This window comes from Musa acuminata, chromosome BXJ2-8, assembly GCF_036884655.1.
Source record: "Musa acuminata AAA Group cultivar baxijiao chromosome BXJ2-8, Cavendish_Baxijiao_AAA, whole genome shotgun sequence".
NCBI classification, from domain to species: Eukaryota; Viridiplantae; Streptophyta; class Magnoliopsida; order Zingiberales; family Musaceae; genus Musa; species Musa acuminata.
Window position 1 is genome coordinate 45,631,976 of NC_088345.1, and position 24,997 is coordinate 45,656,972.

General features: G+C 36.4%; 2 protein-coding genes across 4 annotated transcripts; both read right to left on the reverse strand.

Moving 5' to 3' along the window:
• Positions 1 to 4,434: 4,434 nt before the first annotated feature.
• LOC135618400 (nuclear transcription factor Y subunit B-4-like) lies at positions 4,435 to 5,004 on the reverse strand. The gene has a single exon (XM_065119286.1). It carries the CDS (start codon positions 4,990 to 4,992, stop codon positions 4,492 to 4,494), a length of 501 nt encoding a protein of 166 aa, XP_064975358.1. The 5' UTR covers positions 4,993 to 5,004; the 3' UTR covers positions 4,435 to 4,491.
• Positions 5,005 to 11,143: 6,139 nt separating this feature from the next.
• Positions 11,144 to 24,777, reverse strand: LOC135584841 (cysteine-tryptophan domain-containing zinc finger protein 7-like). Of its 3 annotated transcripts, XR_010489443.1 has the most exons (13): positions 24,455 to 24,777; positions 23,604 to 23,676; positions 23,385 to 23,518; positions 22,789 to 23,154; positions 21,342 to 22,711; positions 20,796 to 21,259; positions 19,053 to 20,716; positions 18,811 to 18,962; positions 16,897 to 17,057; positions 15,636 to 15,793; positions 13,577 to 14,113; positions 13,320 to 13,483; positions 11,157 to 11,396 (listed from the first exon to the last, which is right to left on the reverse strand). XR_010489443.1 is itself a non-coding variant. In XM_018830900.2 (12 exons), the coding sequence occupies exons 1-12, from the start codon at positions 24,542 to 24,544 to the stop codon at positions 11,262 to 11,264; spliced, it is 4,872 nt and encodes a 1,623-aa protein (XP_018686445.2). In that variant the 5' UTR covers positions 24,545 to 24,777; the 3' UTR covers positions 11,144 to 11,261. The 3 variants fall into 3 exon arrangements, 1 of the variants encoding a protein (XP_018686445.2); XM_018830900.2 differs by lacking the exon at positions 13,320 to 13,483 and having other exon boundaries at positions 11,144 to 11,396; positions 14,009 to 14,113; XR_010489442.1 differs by having other exon boundaries at positions 13,320 to 14,113.
• Between the last annotated feature and the right edge of the window lie 220 nt (positions 24,778 to 24,997).

Here is a 24,997-nt window from a genome sequence, read left to right on the forward strand (position 1 = left end):
AGTGAGATGTTCTCCTCAGCTGCAAGTGCTTTGTAGTTTTGTGCCAAGGACTTTGGACAAAGATTCTGACAAGCTGTCATAATTCCACAGGAATTTTATCCAACACAATCTAACTCAGTGGACTCTCTTTGGACACATGGCACAAAGCCGCAAAGACTAAAGAGGTGTTTGTCTTCTGTGTTATACTTTGACAGGCATTCTTGTTTAGCAAAACAAGTGAACATGGCACCAACAAGAACAGCAGATTATATAGCTATCTTGTGGTGGCAATTAGCTCCTTATTCAGCTAAAACTATCAAAGAATTTAGTAAGTTTAGAGAGCAAAACTGAGCTTTGGATGAGCTTCAAACATTAGAGCTTCTCCTCAGCACATATCTGAAGGAATAGTAGCCTGTAGCACATGAGCATCTGCATCAGAAAAGGAATCTGAAAGAGCACAGGGATACAAGAGAGCCTACAGGTGTCCTTGCAGAAACCCCATGATCCTCAAAAGACTTCACAACTCCCTTTGTCTTTGAAGTCCTGGTCATGAATAGGATTCTCAAACCACTCTTGGATTGGACAAAATAGTATCCAGAATTAAAGTTCAGGAACCCTAGATGTATATCCTTCATGTTGCTAGCCTTTGGTGTTTTGGTTTTAGATGTTTGGGTCAATGATTCAATTGTTTTCTTAGTGTAGAGAGGAGGTTTCTATCTCCAGTCCCATTGATCAGTAAATTTAACTTCAACAATCTTAACCTCTCGAGAAATACTGCGATAAGAATCGATAATTATAATCATTTCTAATCATTTCTCAGGAGGAGAAAATTTTAAAAGTCCATAAAAGAATGAACATGTTGTCCTCAATACTTTCAGTGAAGAATTCTAGGCATATAGAAATGTTACGTTGAGTTGTTTCCTTAATCTGTTTGGTGGATCCACATCCAAATAAGATTGCTTCGGTACGGTGAATTATTGGATCCAAGGTTTAGGCCATCATCCTATAAATTCCAGTTTTCTGCTGTATCAAGCACAATTCTCTGTGGGATTTCTGTAGATCAATTCCGGTTATGCTTTGTTCAGGAAATCATGTTCTAGGCTCCAACCTCGATCCCTTTCCCTCAACTTAATAAGTGCAAACAGCATTGAGTGAGACTCAACTAAGTGGTTATGATTGATAAGGAAATCATAAGTTGTCTCTAACATTTACGATCACAATTGAATAATCTCATAAGTTGTCATAAATCACTCTATGCACATTTTGAGGTTCGATAACAGCTATTGAAGGAGGCCTGACAATGATCAAATCAAAATGGTGATTGCTCCCTCAAACACCGCAAGGAATGGTAGGAAAAAGATAGAACTTTTGACAACATGATGTTGAATAGTCACATTGGTGATGTGATATTATGTTTGAGTGCATAGGTATTGTTCTACATCTTCAGAGGTTGGGAAGGAAGAACATCAATGGCATTCTCAACATGAGCAAATCATTTCTTCATATCTGAAGAAGCAAAAGCCACCTATGTAAGAAATGAATGCAACTCCATGGTGGAAGAATGAGTAAGAAGAATGCATTATTATCCATCAGCTGCAAGCCTTTTAGCTACTCAGGGAGACTGTGTTTGAACCCTAAGCTACTTGAAGAAGTTAGAATTCAGGATGTGAAAAGAACAAGTAACCTGGCCAAAGAAAAATATTAGAGATAATCACACTTTTAATCCTACTTAATCAAATTATGACATTTTAGTCTCTGTAGATCGAGTCTCACAAGAATGCTAAAAGGCAAAAAAAAAAAAAAGATTGACATCCTCATCTTTGAAAAAATAAAAGGCACATAATCCTACCAACAAAGATCAAATATAGGGCTACGAATGAAAGCTCATTCTCACAAAAGGTCGTTTTCCATGTTTATCAAGTCATTATGAATGTTTACTGAAAACCATTTTTATAAACTAAATTTAATTCCAGGTTATGTGAAAACATGTTTGTTTTGATCAAAATGTTTCTTAGAACAAAACAGTATTTTGATCAAACTATTTACTTGATATGTAGGCTTAAAAGGTCCACAACCTATTATTTCCTTTTACTCATCATTCATTTATCATCTGTCACGTTGATCATTCTTCTTATTATTTTTGGAGTCATGATTTTGTTTCACATCATATGTAAATTTTAGGCTTGCCAATGATTGTTACTATAAGAACTAAATGATTCTATGCTCATAAATTCTTAAATTTTTTGATGAAATACAGTGTATGTTTGCCCTAAATTGAAGTTCTATACTTGCATTAATGTACACATTATATAAGATAATGTTGAAGCATATATTACACATTTCTAGCAAGTGTCGTGACAAATTGTTCTGCATTCACAATTTATGATACACTTAAATGAATTGCATACCATATGGTTGCCTTATTTTTATGGAAAATGTTTGTGCTGTAAATTCATGAACCTGTCATTCACAATAAACAACCATTATGTGAAGTAGATGTCTCACACACAATCACAAGGTTTTTACCTCTGTGCATTCATGAACTTGTCATAACTCAGAAAAAAACACAACCATTATGACAACTAACTCTAATGATAAGATAATTTCTAAAATTCAGGGAAGAAAAATAAAGAAGTCCTTATTTCAATACCTTGAGAAAAAATCTTTAAAAAAAAAAAATTGCTTGAACTGTTTTTACATGCAAGAATGATGAGATAATATGCTATGACGGTAATGTTTATAATTGTAAAGGAGGAACAAATAAAGAAAGTGAGTGTTAAACATATTTGGATGATTACTAAGATTATCTTGAAGCATTCAACTAAGGCTCCTTTAAAGCCAATGCTAGTTTATTCTTATCCATGTGTTGGTACCCATTTTGTTCTGGTCTATTCAAATCTCTCATATTTGTTTCATTCTCTAGAAAACACATGTTACCTTTCTTAGTAATATATATCACTCAAAAATACAAGCTCCCATGTAGATTGAAATTTGTTTTGTTCTTATTCTTATGATAGTGGAGGAAACCAATAATCCATAAATCTAAGTTGAAATTTTCTTATTTTCTTAAATTAGTGGCATCTAGTTGAGATAATCACTCTTGATCACTATCAATGATTTTAGTTTACTTCATACAAAATGCTTGTCATCTTAGTCAATAATATAAAAATTAGTCTTATGTAGTCATTACAATCATCCCTTATATATGAGTTATTTTTGTTTATTATGATTTTTCCTCAAATTGTTTCTTATTATTATAATCTAATCACAAGAGAAGCTTTTTTCTTCATTAAGAGTTCATCACTAAGTTAAGAATCATAAAAAATTTGTGACTAAGCTAATATTTAATGGAATAATTTGTAATCTAGAAAATCATCGTGTGATCAAATTTTCATTTATATAATAAATTAAAAAAATTTATGTATTGTCAACATCTGATGAACTTCTCGTGGATTAAGAGATCTTATCCATAATGAAATTATGATGCTGGTTCAAAAGCATACGTTATTGATAGTTCGCGTGCGAATCTCATGATATCATATTATTGTATGAACAAATATCTTCATTAGTGTGATTCCACCGTGTGTCGCACTTATTATTCTTCAGTTCCAACTTCGAACTTGTCAAAAGATTACATGATTTTGATATTGAACAATCTTAATTTATTTCCAATATTCATTAAAGAATAAGATACATATCGGAAAATGAACATGAACCTCTTTAAGATCATTGTCTTAGATATTAAGAAACAAAAAAATGTTATGCACAATAAAAGTTTTGGTTTTATAAACTTGGTACATTCACTGAGATAGTATTAGCGTCAGAATGATCTTCATTTGAAACTTTAATCAAAGATGCCTCCTTTTTTTTAATCTTCTCATAACAAAAAAAATATAGAATACAAATTTCTTTAGACCACAATCTACAATGCAAAAGTGTGAAGTCATTTCTTGTCGAGAAGAGAAGAAAGAACTTGGATATCTATAGCCTCAGTACAATTGAAATCTAACCTTTGCTGCTACACAAATTTTACCTCTTAATTGAAACAAGATTATGAAAATTTTACCTCTTAATTTTACCTATGATCAGAAAAATATGAAAATTGGTAGCATTACTTGTTAGTTGAAACAAGATTAGCATCTTCTTTTTCCTTTCTCTTAATTATCATTTTTTTTTTGTTGGCTACAAAGGAATTCCGAGATTCTTACAAGCAGGAATGATTCACCTCTTTTAAAGCATGAAATAAAATTTATGTGGCTTTAAGTCAAGAAATTTCAAGTGCTTTGATGTTCAAATGCAGCAGCCCTTCTATGGCTTCTTGATCTCCACACAAGAACAAGAAGATCAGATCATATGCATAATATCTACAGCAATCGTAGAGAAAAATTGCTAATTTTCTGTGTTCAAATGCCTAAATCATGCCATTCTAAGATCAATTGGCAATGCACAGAATCAAATTGGAAACGTTGCGTATCATTCGACAGTTGTAGATGTACATCATGCCATTATCCATCAACCTACCGAAGGATTGGTAGGAAACAGATGCCTTCTCGATGAGCTGGTCTTGGAGACCGACAATTCATCGACAACATCGATGCAAGCAATCTTGTTGTGATCCCTAGGGGTTGCCTTCTCTTCGTGCTCCTTGTACCTGTGCAAGTATCTTCTCATGGCATCAGCGTAGTCGTCAAGGCCAAGCGTCTTCATGGCGGCGCAGATGTCGTCGCCGTTGATGGTCTTGCGGTTGTTCTTCTGGCAGCTGTCGGCAGCTTCCCCCGTGATGAAGCCGATGAACTCGGAAGCACACTCCTGCATTGTCTCCTTGGCTTGTTTCGAGATCTTGGCGTTCGGCGGCAGCGCCTTCTTCATGATCCGCCCCACGTTGGCTATCGGCAGCAGGTGATCCTGCCCGCTGGTGTACGCATCTCCCGACAAAGTGTTGGCAGCTTCGGAAGCATGGAATTCATAGCCATGGCCGCGACGTTGCATTTGCCTCTCCGAAACGTCATCCATCTCCCTGGAGAGGAGAAGCTACAAGGCCATGAGAGGGTGACATGTAGCTTCAATGTGGATGCTTATATCATCCATTCATCTGACATCTTTCGCCTTGTTCGAGCATAAAGTGGGAGTGCAATTGCTCAGGTGTCATTTTCTTGAAGTGCTCGAAAGGAAAACAAAGGTCGAGTAGAGTAATGCTTAGAATCCTAACATTGTTCGGTGTGTCGGTCGGTCATTCATCACTTGGAACCACTTGTCCTAAACAATGAGCAATTGGATTTATGGAGAACCGGTCTCGTACACTAATTCTTCTTCTTGTGGTGAAAAGCGATGCTGGTTCGACTCGTTCGCCTGATGTCATCTCATATTCTCAGTAAATACAAACAAGAATTCTTAAGGTGCTACTTACTATTAAGATGATGGGAGTCCAAAGGCATCCATCCATCCACTCTTGAGTGCAAAATACTTTTTCTTATATTGACGATTACTGCATTTGGATTGGCCATTGATATTACTGAAAATTTATAGCCAGGCATGTCCAAAACACACTTAACCTTCCAAAAAGAAGTCCATTTTTGTGAGGTTCAATGAGCTGAGGTTTTGAGAAACACTAGTATGGTTGATGCATTGAGACATCGTTAGGCACTGCTGCCGCTAGATCAATGGATGCATGATCAGATTAAGTTTGAGTGAATTACTACTGATTTTGTGTTTTAGGGTTCCAGAGAAGGCAGCAAGCAAGCATGGAAGCAAACTTGCCATGGATAGTATTTATTTGACTTTGGATCAATCAAACATATATTTGATTACAGCATGTTCATCATGGGATCACTTCCGGACCAACAATTTGCTTCAAGATAACCAATCTTTTATAGCTCTTGAGTTGATCCGTGCATTGCTGATGAACTTTCACTATTAAATGCAACTGCTGTGAGCGTAAAAGATCTCCAATTTATCCTCCTCATAAGTCCCCCTATTTCAGGTACAAAAGTTCTTGATCATAAATACACAACTTTCTGTATTCTTTGTCATTCAATTGGTATTACTGGTTATTTGTTTTGCTTATAATTCAAATGGTTAATTTCAGACAAAAATCTTCAACTGGTAGAAAAACCAGAAATGTTGGCATTTACATGCACCTCAGCATATCATAGTGGGAATCAAATGAAAATTGACTTACAGTGCTTTGGCATATTCAGGCTGCAAGAATACTTTGCATTCATGGTGGCAGAAATCTTGGGGTGACACTCTGTACTTTCTCAGACAAGCACTTTCTTCTTCCTTTTCCTTTTCTTTTAGGGTTCATTGTCTTCCGGTTATGTGAATGACAATAGCTTTCTGCTACTTAAGTGATCATTACAAATACTGTGAAATCATGACTCCAAGTGAAGAAAAGATGATCATGCAGATTGAGCATTAGATAACCGAGACAGTGGAGGTCTGCTATTAGTCTAGTGCTAATATGAGCTAACACCTACCATTATAAGGAGCCTAAGATACCACAAGGGGGCAAATCTTTCACTCTAATCCTTAAAAAGCCTGAGAAAGTAGAGTGACACCTGCCGACAAACCGTGCAACGCGTGCGGTGGATTGATAATTCCCATTGCTTAAGGCCATGTCCTAAAACCTGCCTGCCTGTGGAAGGGCTGCAGCATAACCCTAGCGGCTATCGAGGTTCTGTAGAAGAGCTCTCGAGTGAACTGAATCTGAAAAGTTGAGGTCTTCCTTTAGTGAGCACTGTCTCATAAGAAATCTGCTACTTGCAAGTAAGCTGATTCAAGTTCTTCAAGACACAGAGTAAAATACAGTTAAATTTAGGGCTAGTAGCTCAACTTTGTCAAACTTTTGCAAGTAGATTTATCATCCCAATATAGAAAGTTCAACTCCCATACATGCAGTAGAGACACTCACTAGACACTAAGTTATTGGAGAAAGAGATGTGTTCTTGGGCTTTGCTGTCTAGAGGAGTTTAAGGAAACTAGAAAATTTGTACTTTGCTCAAGTTGTGTCAGGTCAAAATAGTGATTTTTATTTTCTTTGGTGACCACATCATCATCACCAACATCAGCAAATACCAGTTCTGTACATGTATGTTTGTGCAGGTCAAAATGCTAAATTCATCTTAATGTAGAAGGATTATTCCTTTCGTCGTCGCGTTAAACATCGACTTAACCCTAATATCCTCCTCTTTCATTATGATACTTGTGCTATTATCTTCTCATCACCTTAGCAAGCGTAACCATTGTAAACATGCTGAAGCTACTTTTCCATTCACTGTCATGGGTGCCTTGAGCTTATCTACTAGACACACTCTTGCATCATCTACTTTTCTTCCTTGGAAATATTAGAATAAGCTGGATGTCATGATTCTTCCCACACTGCCAATTGACAGTGTGGTTTTTCTTTCTCCTTAGGCTGCCGTTGATGGACCTTAGCCATATTAGTAGTGTGTCTCTTCGGTGACGTTGTGAAACTAGTCCTCAGGTGAAGGCATGTTTTGGAATCAGAACTCTATAGGATAGGTGGGGGACATTATTTAGCAGAAGCTTGGATTCATTACCATAATTCTCTTTTTTCTATCCGAAAAAGAATTGGAATCCAATAAATTTTTGAGCTGCAGATTACCAAATTCCTGAAAACTTCCAACTGATGGAGAGAATCCAACTTATCTATGGACTTTTATGTGCTTGATGAAAGATAATAGTTCCAAGTCAAAAACTAGTGAGCTTTCCAAGTCTAAGGATAAAATAAAAGGGGTGCAAATTCAAGTTCCAATCCATGACCTAATGCCATAAAAGCTAAACAGATAAGAAAGCCATCTTATATTCAAACTCTAACACCATTATTGGGACTTGTCAGAGCTTTACTTGAGCAATTCACCCAAACTAAGTGAATATATAATGTGTGTACGTGTCTGATGCTTGTACCCTACTAGGCATCATAATGGGAGCTGGGATGGTCCCCCAGTTATGGAACTAAAGAGATCGATCATGAGTTCCTATGCTGCTGTGGATTCAAGCTCAGTGGAAGGAATCACAAGTTGGCGCTCCAAAGTAGGAGCTAATTGGAGCTCAAATTCAAGCTCAGTGGAAGCCCCAGTTTTTCCTTGTCGGAGCTAATTGGATCATAATAGTGTCAGGTTGATAAGTAAGTGAAGAAATGCAAACCTGGTGGTCGTTCACTGTATTTGAGAGATGCGCCAACCAAGGTGAAAAAGACAGTCATCAAGGTCGATAGACACCGCCAAAAACACCATATATGTATCGAGTGTCAGGTTCTAATCCCTTCAGCAGATGTTTCTTAATGAGCCATGCAATGGCTGCCAATTTTTGGGAGGTTCAGATGACATGCAGTAGCTGAATGCATATGGTGACTAAATATAGGCTTTATGAATTCTCATCAAAGTCGAGTTTACTACACTCCTCAAATGTTTGAATAACCAAACACATAATAATACTAATGAGATTGGTGAAATTGTTCCTTTTTACTACTGAAGGTCAATTTTGTTGTTGTGATATACATCATGTTCTCTTCATGTTAACTTGAAGTTATCTGCAAGTTTTCGATTTATTAATCTGTATGATCCTTCTGATGCTAGCTATTGTCTTTAATCAAAACCGAGTGGGATTCAGCAAAGCCTTTTGAGATGCTTAAGACTTGTATCCTCCACCATATGGGCATTGTTACAAGTACTCTTCCTTTCAAGTAAGGAATCATAATCCTCGATGCTCGTTGCAGAATCTCTGAGAGCTCACAATTGCCAACGTTAAACTAACCAATCAATGCAACTGGAATTGGAAACCTCTTCTCTATACCAAGAAAATAATTGAGGCTTTGACCCGAACATCAAAGACAAAACCACCAAAGGGTAGCAACATGAAGGACATATATCTAGGGTTCCTAAACTTTGATTTCGGACACTATATTTTGTCTGACAGATATCCTCTATGTTCTTCCACTTTCAAAGGTACAGTTCAATCCTATTCGATTGGGCAGCGACCATTGCTTATATGATTTTGTGTGGCATGAGGACCCTATTCATGAAAGGGACTTGAAAGACAAAAGGGAAGCCCTAGGAGGTGTGAAGTCTTTTGAGGATCATGGGGTTTCTATAAAGACACCTGTCAGATCTCCTGTAGCCCTGTGCTCTTCAGGTTCCTTTTTCTGATGCAGATGCCGAATCCAAGGTTTGTCAAGCATGTGCTACATGTTCTGAGGAGAAGCTCTAAAGTTTGAAGCTCATTCTTTCTCTCTAATCTTACCTACATTCCATGATAGTTTTAGCTGAAATAAGGAGCTCATTGCCACCACGAGATAGCTATATAAACTGTTGTTCGTGCTTGTGCAATGTCATCTTATTTTGCTAAACAAGAATGCCATGCCCGACAGAGAGTAACAAAGAAGGCAAACACCAAGCTATTGCTGGGAATGATGACTAATGTTCTCTTTGGTGTTTGAGGGTTTGTGCCATATGTCGACAGAGACTCCACTGAGTTGGATTCTGGTGAATAAAGTTCCTGTGGAATCATCACAGCTTGTCAGAATCTTTTGTCCAGTGTCATTGGCACAAAAGTTTAGATCACTTGCAGCTGAGCTGAGGAGAGAACATCTCACTGTCCTTGCTGTTTGTTATCTACTACTTTAGCAATTGGAACTTCTTTAGGTTCATAGGACAGAAAGGCTCTAATAAACAATTCAGACAGAAAGGAGAATCTTTGGCAGATTCCTAAGCATTACTGAACGAACAATGAGGTTTCCACTGCTTCATGAAAACATTCATGTCAGTCAGCTCGGTGAGAGGAAGATTGTTTGAGGACTCATGAATAATTTTGCATTGCTAAGAATTATCCGAAACTTTAATAGTTTGACTCGGACCCATCCAATTTAATTTTTCAGTTGCCACGAAATTTACATATGAATAGGAAGAAGATGTTAATAAAATATTTATATGTGAGATGATGACTGAAAGGTACCTAAAGAATAATCCAACATCTTGTATGCATGTGCCCTCTATTTCACCAAACCTACACATGAGATGAGATGAGATATGGTGTTAGAACTTAAAAGTAGATTGAATCATCTCCGAGTGGGTTAGGATGAATCCACACAAACATATGGAAAGATATTGTATGAATAATGATAAAGGACCGATACATGTGTCAAATAAAGAATAATATAAAAATAACATAATATTATATATATTGGAAGGTATCAGATAGCTATCTTAGCTAGTAAAAATTTTGAATTTCACTAATTCAACTTATATGTGAGAGAAAATGTGACTAATTATGATTACTAATAACTTATTTTAACTAAAATATGATATAATATATTTAATATCATTACCATCATGAGCATTAAGTGACAAATTTTTAAATGATATTATTATCAATCAGAATTTTAATGCCTATACTCGACTGGTCAAACAATAGTCATTAGGGATTGAAAAACAATTACTGTTAAAAATAAAGATAAAAAGAAGAATAAGAAATTTTAGCCATTCACTACTGAGAAAACAAGATTCAAGAATCCAAGAACACTATAGAAACATGAATGGAAGTGATTTCTTTTCTCCGGTTCTTACCTTTCACAGCACTACCGATTCACAAGTCTGAATCACTACCTGCACTAAGAATCAACGGGTGAGATCATATAAGAAACTAGGGTTTACTTGATTGAGCTGGTCATCACATCCCAAGTGGTAATAGCTGCATGCATACAAAGCTCATGAAAACAACGGGCATACATTAATTTCAGCAGTAACTCGTGTTCCCTGATATTACAGTAACGAGGTGGCTTTTCTTGTTCGATCTCTTCTTTTTGGGATAATTCAGCTAATGGTTCTCGAAACCAATCTCATAGACTGCACATGCAAACTGTGTCAGATGATATGTAATAAAAATATTGCATTGGTCATATTCTAATTTTTTAAGATAATATGACAAAAAATAACAGCATCAGAGACACCCATAAATTAACCAAAATTTGTGTTTCACATCTGCAGATGCTAATTGTATAAGATATTAACAAGTCACATTTTCCAATATATAAATGGATTCAGCTACAAGTTTTGACACTACAATGAAGCTTCAAAACAGAGCAACAAGTGTGAAAACATATAATGAGACAGGTATAGAAACAATAAGAACCTGCATTCTGTAAGGATAAGATCAAGAACTGTACAAAGAATCTATTAGACACTTCTATTCCCATAATCCTGTCAATGTCATGTTAAGTTACATAGATTTTTATCAGAAAATGAATCAATTCAATTCAGTACTCTCTAATTACAAATGGGGCAGAGAGTCAGAGTTCCAACTCCAAACACTCTTCTGTACAATTGGCAAATGAAAATGCTCACTGATGACAACAGCAAAGTGCTGCCAGGTCGATGCCAAATCATGCAGCCATATCCAATCTGAAACAATGAAATGTATGATTAGCACCGGTAAATAACAAGGCATGTAGTTTGCATATGCAGGAAGCCAATGCAGCTACAAATGCAGTGTATCTCTCTGATCTGATTAACATAAAATGTCATTTGAACCAATAATACGACTACCTTTAACACAAACAACTATGATAATCCAAGCGATGCTGTTTTTCCTCCAGAAAATACAAGGGTACTTCAATCAGTTAAAGCTTCTACTATAATCTTCTAGCTTAATTCTTGCACGAATTGCATCTAAAATATCCAAGTTGTAAAAAGATGGGTATTCAGTCTTACAAATAGTCAATGCCATCAATAAAACAACACCAAACTAGCAAGCCCTTGCGCTTGTTGAGTACTTGAGTATATAAATCTTGAAAAGAGGTGGTAATAAAAATCAGGGTGTCACCATTATCCTATATTATAGTAACCGGTCCTAAGTCATGGACTTAATTCCAGAAGCTGTGCATAACATGGCCAGCCAACAATATAGCTTAAATACGATTATGCAGTCAGGCATTTTGGGCATCTTAAATCATGATAAACAAATGAAAGTTTGACGATCCACCCTTTCTGGTTATAGTTCGGATTCTAGGTGTTGCCAAGTGGTTCCATCAGATTCATGCCCAAAATGAATGCATTGACTCATCAATGGCTAATCTGAAGTCTAATGATTAACACTCAGCTTGGCTAGTGCAAATATAAATAAGAATAAGATGCTGCAGCATGATTCTAAAAGACAAAGAGGGAAAGCCTTGATATCATAGAAAAGTTGCTTCTCTACAATGGAAGTGAACAGAGTTCTAGTTGCAGAAGTACTTTTAAGGAGATTAACTATTTATGTACTTTTAAACAGAACAAAGTTTCAAATTCCAGTTGGAACTAGCATATACTAATTGATATTTACCAGTCCACTGATGACGGATGACAATGACGATCACAACAACAACAATGCTGTAAGGTCCAACAAAGCCATATAGACTGACAATGGACTATATAGATAAATACTGATAGGTAATTCTTTTTATTATTTTTCAGTGACACTAGAAGGTACAAATTGGTGAACGAGTCTGTAATAGTGTGACTAATTGCAAAAACTGATATCGACCCAAATTTTAAACCTTGAAACAGACCACTGCTAAAGCTCAATTTATAGACCATAGAATCAGCATGCCTTTTTTTCTTAAACAAAGTAAAAAATTGTTAATTAATTAAACTGGTTGCATAAAAAACAAGGGGAGAATGTAAATCTGACTTAATAGCAATAACTTGCAAGGAAGTGAGTATAGTTTTGAGTTTCATTAGACATTACTATCCTAGTGGTAATTAAGTTAGACATCTGGGTGGACTGGAGGTGTTTGAAGGTAATTGTTGGCCTATATCTGTGCATATACCTTTTTCCAGGTTTAACTTCTGCAATCCACTAAATAACTTAAAAAAATTTCAACCCTAAATAGAATAAATATTTCAATTGTGCTCTCTTTTTTCTCAGATTGAATATATCTTCTACTTGTTTTACTGCTACTAAAGGATGATGGCAACATAGACCTAACTGTAGTATTCCTGCCCCCAGATATTGTTAGCATAAATGTCAATATTACAAACATCCCCTTTAACAGTGAGTGAAAAACACTCAAAAATTAATACAAAAGGAACAATGAAACACAACATTGGAAATTTCAACTATTATACATCTCAAGGAAATCTTCACATCAGAAAACCTACAAAGTAGATGTCTTTAAACAACTCAGCAATTCTCCCTCACAATAAAAAAGAACCTACAAAGTACAATATACAAATAAGAATAAAAAATGGAAGTATCATAGACAACTTCAAGAAAAGAAAAACAAACTCAATAACTAGTAGTTAAAAGCAAGCGAAGAGTTGAATAGATCTTAGAACATCAGTTACCATGATAGATTATGTCAGTATTCTGGGTTTCATTGCAATTGAGAGAGGTGCATTGCGTTTGGAAGAGATACTTGGCACTTCATATCAAACTGTTAGTAGAAAGCTTGTATATGTATAAATTTCTGGCTTGTTTTCAGATACTTTGAAGTGACGGAAGAAAAGGCCTTGAAGATCAAGTAAACCATAACATGTCAGTTTATTCATTCATAGCACAGTTGCCAGAAAGCCCAAATTCATATCTGGAGTGTGAAAAACACCTTTATTTGTTGCATAGTTTCCACCTTGTTTTAAGGCACAGTAAGAAACCCAATTCATATGTCACATCAATAGTGCTGTTGGTTGATAGCCTAAGCTCTTATCAGAGTCTGATACAATGCTGGGTGCAAAAGACACTATACAAAATTTGCAAGCTGGCCTCTTCCTACAAATTTTCCAGGAAAAGAACCCAAAGAATGTGGATATCTTCAAGAAGAAATAGTATCCTATCAGAAAGTCAAATACTACCAATCACCAATATTCACCGCAGCATGTCCAGCATAGCAGAGTGGCCGGAAGAGACATTATCTACAGTTATTTTTCACAGAAGAATTTATCTCAGACTTTTAACGACCAATAGACTCCAGTGAAAGCCGTACAAGTTGCAGTAACCCTTCTATGTTATAAAAGTTGCAATCAAGAGCCTTTCTTACATACGACATGCCATCCACCCTATCCTTTTGCAGGCTGACAATAGCAGCTTCAAAAGCAATATGTGATTTCCTAGTCGCTTCAAATGCACAATTTATATCATTTATCTGCAATAAAGCACATTTAGGAGAATCTTAAGACCAGGCAGAAAAGAAAACATAATCAATCTATATCCAGGAACCCATTGTCCATAAATTTTGAATTAAAAACACAATACAGTCAAATGTTTAGATAAATCCTAAAACTGTTTAGCAAATTAATGGCTGTCATAAGATCATCATATTGCAGCTAAAATGATCCAATTGGATGTGGAAATAGTCAATTAGACAGGATCTTCTACACCATTAGGTTGAGTCCCAAGTCCATTAAGTCTAATTATATTGCATAACTATATATCAAATTTTCATTAGATTCTGAAGCCAAACCAATTCCAATTTTTCAAATAATTTAGCTTACACAGTAATCAAATTAGTCATCTGAATCCTTTTGAGTAGTGATGATCAACCCCTATTAAGAAGTAACTGGGTAGAAGAATAAAGTAGCCAGAAGTTGTGCTTCTTTGTTGACAGGAAAAATGAATTATCTGTTTTGTTTATTTTTCTTATCCTTATCTCCAATTATGCAATTTCCTCTTTTTCTCAAGCCTTTTGTATTTCAACATTGACTGTTGTTAATCCTCTGAATGTTTATGTTCAGTGAATAATATCGCTGTTGCCAAGCCCCCGTTATTAATTCAATCTTGCTATTACATAACATACTTGTCCCTGAAATTTGAGCTTTCTGACAGTAAATCAGCTGTTCCAAATCCCTGGTACTTGTAAAGGATTGCCTAATTAGGATTGCAAAAAAAGAAATGGCCCTATATCTGATTAGTTGTGTTAACCCACCAAATGCCAACACACATTTCACACTATAAAGCGTAGCACTTCCAGTCTTTTGGAGGTGTTCACATCTAGTTTAGTAAAAACTAAACAAAAATCAAAGTGGAAAAAGCAAATTTTCAGTTTTTTAACAATACACGAGCATTCTTGGAAAAATGACCCATGCATAGACTAAATGGAATCAAGATTGCTTTATATATATATGTGTGTGTGTGTGTGTGTATTTATGTGTGCATATATATATATATATATATATATATATATATATATATATATATATATATATATATATATATATATATATGTATATAGAGGTTGTACATAACTGATGTCATTTATGCCATTTTGGAAAGCCAATTGTGAACTTCTGAGAGCATAATTGCTTTTTATAAACTAAAGCTAATGAAAACTTTTTACACATTGAACACATAATGCAATTTGTCAAGAAAATATAATCTTAGAGAATGTGTCGATGAGAATCATTCACAATTTTAGCAGCAGCTGAATCTTTATTAGACATATTTGAATGAAAACTCTCATTAACTGAAGGAAAAATTTTAGTTAATGTACATGCAACAAATGATAAAGTGCTTCCAATTTGTTGCAATCATAAAGGTCTAAGCAATGAACTTGTCCTCTTGGACACTGAGAAGAGTGAAACGTAGTCAGCTTTCAATCGCCGAGTCTTTGCAACAAATTCTTGAAATATAGTACTCAATATATCATAATGATCTAGTAAACAGCTTACATAACGGAGCAACCACATAAGTTGGTGATGGCGTGCAGCTATGACAGAGTTGCCAGCAACTTGAGGAGAACTTCCATCCTTGCCTGAAGCATCCTTGCCTAATATAGCCTGATTGTTTAAATTATCAACATCTGAAGCAGAAGATGATGGTGATTCACCTAGTACATAAAGCAAATAGTCAAAATCAAAGCATATATTGCTAATTATGATAAAAATCTGCAACTAATACTAGAGAAAATGGATGGAAACATAATGCAGAATGAAGCAACAGGTATGAAAGTGAAAGACAAATGTTAATTCATGCAACATTTTCATTTTAAGTATGTTGTTGATAACTAAACCATAATTTAGATGAAATTTGGAACAATTGATAACAACTTCAACACTCAAAAAATTTTCATGACCAGCACACTCAAAAAGTGAGACTAGTTAGGACACCGGCTTGGTTGATAGTGTTTTGAACAGTGCTCACATTATTTACAGAATACAGATTTCACATACATGTTACACTTGACCAGCAAAACGAAATTCAGACACTTGAATACTAATATATTAGAATTCCATGTATATAAAGAAGCTAGAAGTTCCAAACTGTTTAGGGTCAATTGCATGGATATTTCCTCATTATGGAGCTCTACTGAGGGCAACATCTAAGAGCCAACAATTTTATTCACATTAGGTTTGCTCTACTCTTTTCCTACCATTATTCCCAACTGACCCACCTCATTTATCTAATAATCTATCTCTGTCTTCTTTCAATACGTTCATGCCACTTCATTTGTCTTTCATTGGTTTATATATGAAAACACAGCACAAATTGTTCACAGCAGTTAGCCATATAATGTTTCCATTAGCACACTTTAATTTAGACTACGGGTTTTTCTTAAATACTAATGGTACTGTACTGCCATTTCTTCACAATGGTTAATATTAACACACTTTAGTTGCATCACTTGCAGGACCTAAAACATGGAAATAGTATGTGATGGATAAAACTTCATAACAGTTTAAAAATTCATTGAAAATCAAATGCCAGAACTACATATTTTCTTCTTTTGATTCTGATAGGCAAGTTGCATCTGTCATTTTAATTACCCAAATTAGTTGCGATGTTAACCATAGACAGGTAAATTTTCTTTAGGAACCTTACAAAGAAAAATTCTAAGAATACCCACGTGGATTAACCCGATAAACCAAAAGCTACAAAAAAAATTAGAACCCTAATAGCAAAATTTCTAGAAATGCAACACATTTCAATAACCTGGAGGAAGAAACTGAAAAGCTGCTTGCAATTCATTAAGGTCTTTGCTTGCATTAGGTCTTTTACTGTATGCAGACTTCATATAGGCTACTTCAACGCATTTGTATGCTAAAGCAGTAGCAGCCATCTCCTTGATCTTTTCGTATTCATGGGCCACAAATCTGTTGAAAACAAGCATTAAAAACATGAGGAAATAATAAGAATAATTTTTATATAAAGTTCCGGAATACAGTCTGTGAAACCACATATGTGGATGTGTGCATTGACTCAAAAAGTAGGGCCTACATAGCTTCAACATGTGGTTAACCACAGGCACAGATGCAGTTGTATATACAACCTGTAAGTTACTATGCAGTACAACTTATACCTGTGGTCCATATAAGTATACATATGTGATCATCGTGGCAACTTAAATCACATAGAATTTTGCATGTTTCTTATAACATAGCACTTAACTTCTTAAAGAATATTAAGAATCATTCCATAAATTTTGATTTGGATGTAATTTAACAATATTTTAACAAAAAAATAATGTTTTACTTTATTACACTATTTAAATATAAAATTAACCATTTATGTGTCTGCTTACACAGCAACTTACTGCATACCTCCTGCATAATATCGTTGCTTTTAGGAACATCCAAAGGATCAAAATTTAGTCTGACACTTAAACAGAGACATGATCAGATATTGCTAGTTTGTTGTCTCAATATAACTTGCAAGTCTATTTTAATATTTATGTCATGATATGCTGTTAAAGTTATTCTCCAAAATTACTCTCAATCATCAAACATAGTACAAAAAGTCTTATTGCACAATTTCGATACTGCTAATTTACACCTTAAATTACATGAAAAGTTAATCATGATAACAATTTTTTGCACCTTAAGTTACACGAAAAGTTAAATCATGACAACAATTTATTAAGAAACAAAGATCTATGACTATTTCTCTCCTAAAATTTTTGCTAGTTCATAAGAAAATAGGTTTCAATAACACAACCCCTCTAAGAGAAAAGAAAATAAAGATCCATAGTTCCAATTTTTCATCAACAAATTTCTGTATCATACGACAAGAAAACGGTTGTCACTATCTGGAAATTGGCAACATAGAATCTTTAATGTAACACTTTTTTAATCATCATAATCAACATGCACATGTCATGCCAGATATTTACCAGTGGAACTCCACTGCTGATGGATTTTTGCATGTGATGATCATAATCAAGTTAGAGTACTGACCATTGAACATACAAATTGATACACTTGAATAATCAGGGCACTCTGTATAGGTAATGCTTCAGTTAAGTATTGTATTACTGATTTTTATGCTAATCATAAACTAAAGAACTGCATAAGGAAAACAAGAATCTATCTATCATGTTCACTAACTAGAAAAAGGACCCTTTATTTCAACATAAATGTTTCTATCATTACTCATGATGACAAGATGAGTTTCAAATCAAGTGCTTGTTCATGTTTAATGCATGTAATGTGCAAATTCTTGTGCTACATTTAGTATCCAACATTAGGCACAAACACCCACATTCGTATTTGAGCCATTTAAGTATGAGATCACATAATAAAGGTTCAACAAATTTGACTATGAGACAACTAGATGGCTTTAAGTTGCTAAGACATCTTATTTTTATGCTCATTGTTCACTAAGCTGCTCCTTCTAAAGGGTCTACAAGAGTAAATCAATGGCATTGATACTTTAATAATATTTCTATGCATAACATAAAAAAAAATCAAATAAAAAGATGCTGCTCAAACCAAATGTCTACAACCTACTAATTCTACCAAGGGCCCCCTGACAGTGGATACTCAAAGAAGTAACAGGTGATAGAAGATAACCTTGGTGGTATATGAACAAAGACCAGCCAAGTATAATTTATATCGTTGACTAACTTACTTGCATAGTTTTGCTGTTTCAAAGTACATTTGGCCTGCTTCTGCTTGTTTAGCACAATCAAAATTGATAGGTTCCATGAGAGCAGCAACATGCAGAAACTTCATGGCTGCCTCAAAGTACAGGGCAGTGCTTTCAAGTTCCAGTCCTTCACTCTGCAAGAAATTCCATTTGAAAGTGGCAAAAGAAAAATTACAAGATTAATGAATGATAGCCAGAGTGATTTGTGAAAGGGTTATATCAACCTTTAAGCGATTGGCTGTATGCTTAAGATCTCTTGCCTCTTTCAACATAACAGAATGATTTTCCTTTCTTATTGGACTCGATGGGTCAGGACCATCAGGAGCAGCATGTCTCAGATTATTATGGTGCAATCCATTGCGGATATCTGGTTGTTTATGTTGTTTGACAAAATTCAAAGCATCAGCACTAACTGCATCAACTACCTCAAGAGCTGTTTTACTTGCCTTGAGAGGTGAAGATACCAAAGGAGGACCCCAAGACTTTGTTTCTTGTTCATTACCAGAAGTCAGCTTCAACTGAGACCTTCCTAGTTCAGAAGGCAATTCTCCGCAATTAATCCTATCTGAACAAGGGTGGTTCAATGCTTTTTCATTTTGAGAAGTGCCATTAGCATGCATGTTTTCTTGCACTGTCAAAGTTGAGATATTATCTTGCCTAACGGTCATCCATTTCGAAGTAACGTCTTTTTTCCTCAAGATATCCTTCTCATCCTTCTCCTGGGTGTTGCCTTTTTCACTCTCACAAGGACCGAAGCTATCCTCAAGTCTGCATCCGATGCTGTTCTTTGTCGATTGCAAATTCATCTCCTTGCAAGAACCAGAAATCCGAAGTTTACTCTTCCCCAAATCAGATTTACAACCTCTATGTTGAAGAGAAAAGACTCTCTCTTTCCTATCATTTCCAGACCGGGCACTTCCACCATTAACTTCACTATCTGCGCATCTTTTGGGGCTCCTTAAGACTGAGAAACCAGCATTGCTCACATCAACATTTTGCTCCAAGATCCTTTTGCATGAAGGTTTTTCAATTCTAGGAATCCTTGAAGGTGATGAAGAAACTGACTCGATTGGAGAACCTTTTGCTTCCTTAAGATTGGATCTACTTTTCTGGGAGCCTGAAACCTTTGAAGAACTTGAGTTAGCTGCAGCAGGAGGCTGTGCATGGACCATATCCCCCTTCAAGCAATTGAATTCCAAGTTCCTTGGAGATGCTGAGTTCCCTTGGCTCTGATTTGACCTATGCTCTTCTACCATCATATATAAGGCTTGCCTATTTATTCGATCAGGTAGATGCTCTATACTGGCAGGCAAAGCCATTCTGGTCAATTTACCTTTTTGATCCATCTTGCTATTCAGTTTAGTTGCTTTAGATCCTTCTCCTTCAGGTATTGATAACAACGCCTTCCTGTTCTTTACAGGCTTTGATTCACTTAGAGCTCCTTTAACAATAACCTCATTTTCTACCAAACGTTGGCTAGTCACAAGAGCCTCCTGATTGGGCTCACCCTCTTGCCACTCTTTTACTTTCCTTTTCTTAGCAGAAAGGTCCATATTATTTGACTTATCAACATATAAAGCATTGAACTGAACTTCATCCCGCAACCTCTTTGATGACGCAGCGGAATTGGCTTCCGAGTCACATTTTAAGTCTTTTGGCATTGGCAGTTTCCTCTGCTTGGACTCATTAGTAGCAATTCCTGCGGTTGAACAACCACCAATGCCAGTTTCCTCAAAAGCCTTCATAGATAAATTATGGTTGGAACATTCTTTGTCAGAATATTGCAAGATTTCTTTTCTAGGTTTCTTAGAAGATCCAAGATCATCTTGATCAACCTCTCTCTTGCTTTTCAATTTTAAATGTTTCTCACTTTGTCTACCATGATCATCTGAAACATAATAAAAGAGATATTATAGATAGGAAAAATCCTGTTCATATAACTAAAGGGACAATCAGCAAGATGGTACCTTCATCTGAGTAGAACCCAAGATTTTTTTGTTTATACTTTTGCTTTATCTTCTGCTTCTCTCTGTTGAAATCGGATGATCTGCTTTCATTAACAAGGCCAACGTTGTTCATTGAGTTCATTTCCACAGGATGATGCTTATTTGCCTCATTTGAAATTTCGCATTTAACAGAGGCCAGCTGGCCCCTGTTTACAGTATCTGGAAAGCACTTAGGAGTTGAATGACTTAGCATATCTGAAGCATCCTTTAATGTGTTTTTCCTCTTCCCAGTAGTATGTACATTTTGAATATTAACTTCAATTCTCTGACCAAGGGGCAATCCACCAGCCAAAGAGGTGCTAGAACTGGCAACATTGTGACAACCATCTAAGGTAGCACCATTTTCTGGGGCAAGGGGTAAATACAATGCAATTAGGGCATTTGTTGTCTCCTCCTCACCGATTTCACAACTATTCATCCCAGGCCTACATAAGATTTTGGAGAAAAATATGAATTCCAAAATATAGTAAAAAGAACATTTTTCTTTCTTTGTGAAGAGAAACTTACAACCAATTGAGCATATTGCATTGCCATGTATTGGGAAGATCACTAGGATTGGTCTCATATGGTAAAAGACGCCACTTTCCGCATATGTCACAACATACCCACTCATCATTGATAATAGCAGGCGCTGGAGGGGCAACAGTTGCATCTGTAGCTAGGACATTGCATGTCAAAGGGGTCAGTATTGGTTCATCAATGAATGTTCCTGAGGTTAAAGTTTCCTCAACCTTCTTACAACCTGACTTTTCCTTGAATGTATGTGTAGACACAACAGACTTCTCATGCTTAGGCTTCATGGACTTCCCTTTACGTTTTGAATGAAAATCCTGTGAACCAACTTCATTCTCCGATGGTTCAGATTTATTGTCCCATTTAATATTTCCATGGAATTCTCTAAAGGAAGCCCCACTTGACTGTTTATGTGATTTTAGAGCATTAGACTTCTTCTCAGCATGGTCTGTCCTTGCATGAGAATTTTTCTTTCTTTCCTTCAGTGCAGCAGATGAGCTACCACTGATATTGTCTTTCAAGAACTCCCCTGATGATCTGAAATTGATTCGACTTTTTGGCTTCTTTTTCCCGTCAGATATTTGGTCCTTTCTTCCCATTGCCTTCTCCTTGTGTGGAAAAGAATTGGATTCAATGTGATCAGCAGGCTCAGTAATTTGCCCATTCCTTCTCTTTTGTCCATTTGAGTAGGGACCAAAATCTTTATCAACTTTTCTTCTAACTTCTTTCTGCAACTCAGAGTTATCATTCTTTTGTTTGTTTGAATTTTGTTCTTCCGACTTTTTCTCTGTCCTGCTTGCTCTTAAATTCAATTTCCCTCTTGAGCAGGTTATTTCATTTCCTGAATTAGTAATTTCATTATTTGTTGTACTTTCAATTAAGTCATAAGGTTTATCATCTACTGCACCAGGAAAAGTTGATATGCCCTTCAATGATGCCTCATTCATTTTCCATTGATGATCCAACATCTTGGTGTCATCCTTTGCAGTATTCCCAACCATCAGTCTTTCTGCTTTTCTATCTGCATGGTTCGAAATAGAGGATGGCGCAAGCTCTTGTCCTCCTTGGGTTTCAATGTCAATTTCCCTAATCAAGTTTACATCATTCTTTCCCTCTGCATTCTTAATTACTCTCGGTCTTCCTTTGTGCTCACTAGACTTCGTTTGCTGCTCCATCTGACCTTTGACTTCTCTTGAACATGTAGAATAATATGCAAAGTCTGAATTCATTTCAGGCATTCCCTGGAAAAGCATTTCTCTTTTGCCCTTGTTGACAAAAGAATTGTCTTTTAAAACCAATTGAAATAGACTTTCTTGAAGAGGTGAAAGTAAAAGGCCACCAGGAACCACAAAACATGTCATAACCTGTTTGATTAATTTAAAACAGAAATTAGCAAACTGGGATCCTGCACAAAGATGGCTAGATAACAATAGTACTTTACCTGGAAAATAGTCTTGGGAGATTCATCAGGCAGATCTTGGAATTCAGAGGAGATCCCTATGCTCCCATGAGGACTGTCCTCAAACGATGATGGTGAAGACATATCTAGGCCCAGAGTGCTATAGATGGTAACATTATTTCTAGCCAAGGTGTTATCAGAACCCACTTTGATGCGAACCTTCAGTGGTTTCTGGTCAGTAATGTTAGATGGTTTATCTAAGGAAGTATGTTGGGAATTGGACTCCTGAATGTATGGTTCATTCATGCACATGTCCCTTTTGCATGAGTTGTCCACTGGTGGCACCATAACACTGTTATTTTTCAAACAAGATGAGCTCATGGTAACTGAAACGTTTGGGTTTGTAACCTGTATGCATCAGGTGATAAAGTAGTGAAAAACCAAATCTACTAAGCTGTCATGTTTTTCAAATAGTTACTTGAGCCATTTGGCAACAATCCTTGTGTAAAAATTTCTTTAATTTAAATCATGATGGCATATCAACAGAATTCAAACAGAGAGTTGGTGTGAGATGATATGATCAAATTCCTTGTATAAGGGTCAACTATCACTTGTATCACCTAAAACGAAAAATGTACCTTGACTGAAGGATTGTAGGGAGATTTTGTGACATTTTGACTTGGAACATCTTGTGCACTTCTAGGTTGACTTAAAATTAAAGGAGAACGCTGATAGGTAGGTAAGAAAGAACCATATCCTCCAAATTTTGCACCTGTTAATAAGTTGAATTCTCCACACCATCAGTACCATAGTTTGAATTGTTAATATCCTGGTTGAGACTGCTATATCTGCATTACCCAAGTTCTCAGCAGAAAGCCCAGCTTCGAAGTCTTTCTGGAAATGCCCCAGTACATCCTGGATCTTTTTATCCTAAATGAAAATGCAAACATAGTCAACAGCAAGTATCAAAATCTCAGCTAGAATTGTACATGTGAGTAGAAGCCTGTAATATTACTTTCAACGCTTAAATAAAATTATCCAGAAATTCTATCATTGTGGGAGTTAGTCAACAGCAAGTCTCAAAATCTCAGCTAATGTGACTAGAATCCTTTAAAATTAATTTCAACGCTTAAGCAAAATTATCCACGAATTCTATCATCGTGGGAGTTAATAAAACTCCGCGACAAGAAAGACAAATCCTGTGACACGAAAGAGAGGTTCCCTCCATCCCTACTATTATGGTGCAGCCAAATGCAAAACCCTTTTTGGGTTTCTCATGCAAACCGCTCTGCACATTGTGAACTTCTCACGGTGCCAATAATCTGACAAATGAGGCTTAAGAGTTCAAGAAAGTAACTTCAAGTTGCACCACTGCTTCCTAAAGAAACATGCAAACCATTCAAAACTAATGATATCACGGATCTCTATGGTTTCAGATCACCAAAATTGTCTTTGAAGAATTTCACTTATTCTCAAAATCATGCTCTTTGAGGAGAGAACATCGGCAACAGTAACCAGTATAATCAGCCACCAAAACGGAAGCAGACATCAAAAAAGAAACAGAGCCCACGAAAATGCCCACATCTACTGCTAGTTTCAGTTAAGTTCCATGAATGGCATAAACTCTGAAACACTCCAACCAGGAAAACTCCAAAAACTCCCGTATAAGAACGAACTGAAGGTATCGAGAGGCGTTGAGAGGTCTCACGATGTAGGAGAATGCATCAGGGTCGATGCAGGAGTCGTCCTCCCGTCCCCACCACGCCTCGCCTTCCTCGAGTTCGTTCTCCTCATCCATCTCCGATCTCCCGAACCCTAGGCCCTTCCGGAGAGGACCGCGGCAGGGCGAAATCGGATATCGGGGATCGAAACTGCAGAAAGCGAGATGGTGATCGGCGATCACCACGAGCACCTGCGGGGTTACTATTCGATGTCTCTATCGTTCGTCTCGGGAGAGAGAAAGGGAAGGGCAAGGAGAAGGGGAAGGGAGAGACGAGAAAGAGGGGAAACTCGAAGTAACCCCCCTTAATTTAGAGACGAAAGAGACCAGAAGAGGTTAATTTCTTTCCTTTTCCCTGTCTCTATTTTGGAGATATAGTTAGTGCATTAGTTGTATTATGGACCCTGTTCAGCCGCCCATTAACGGTGCTTGCTAGAGTGACCGAATCACCCGTGAAATATTCCCCTGGTCGCGGGTCCCACCGTTGCTGACCACGTAGCACCCCTTTTTTTCATTTGGGGCGATTTACCA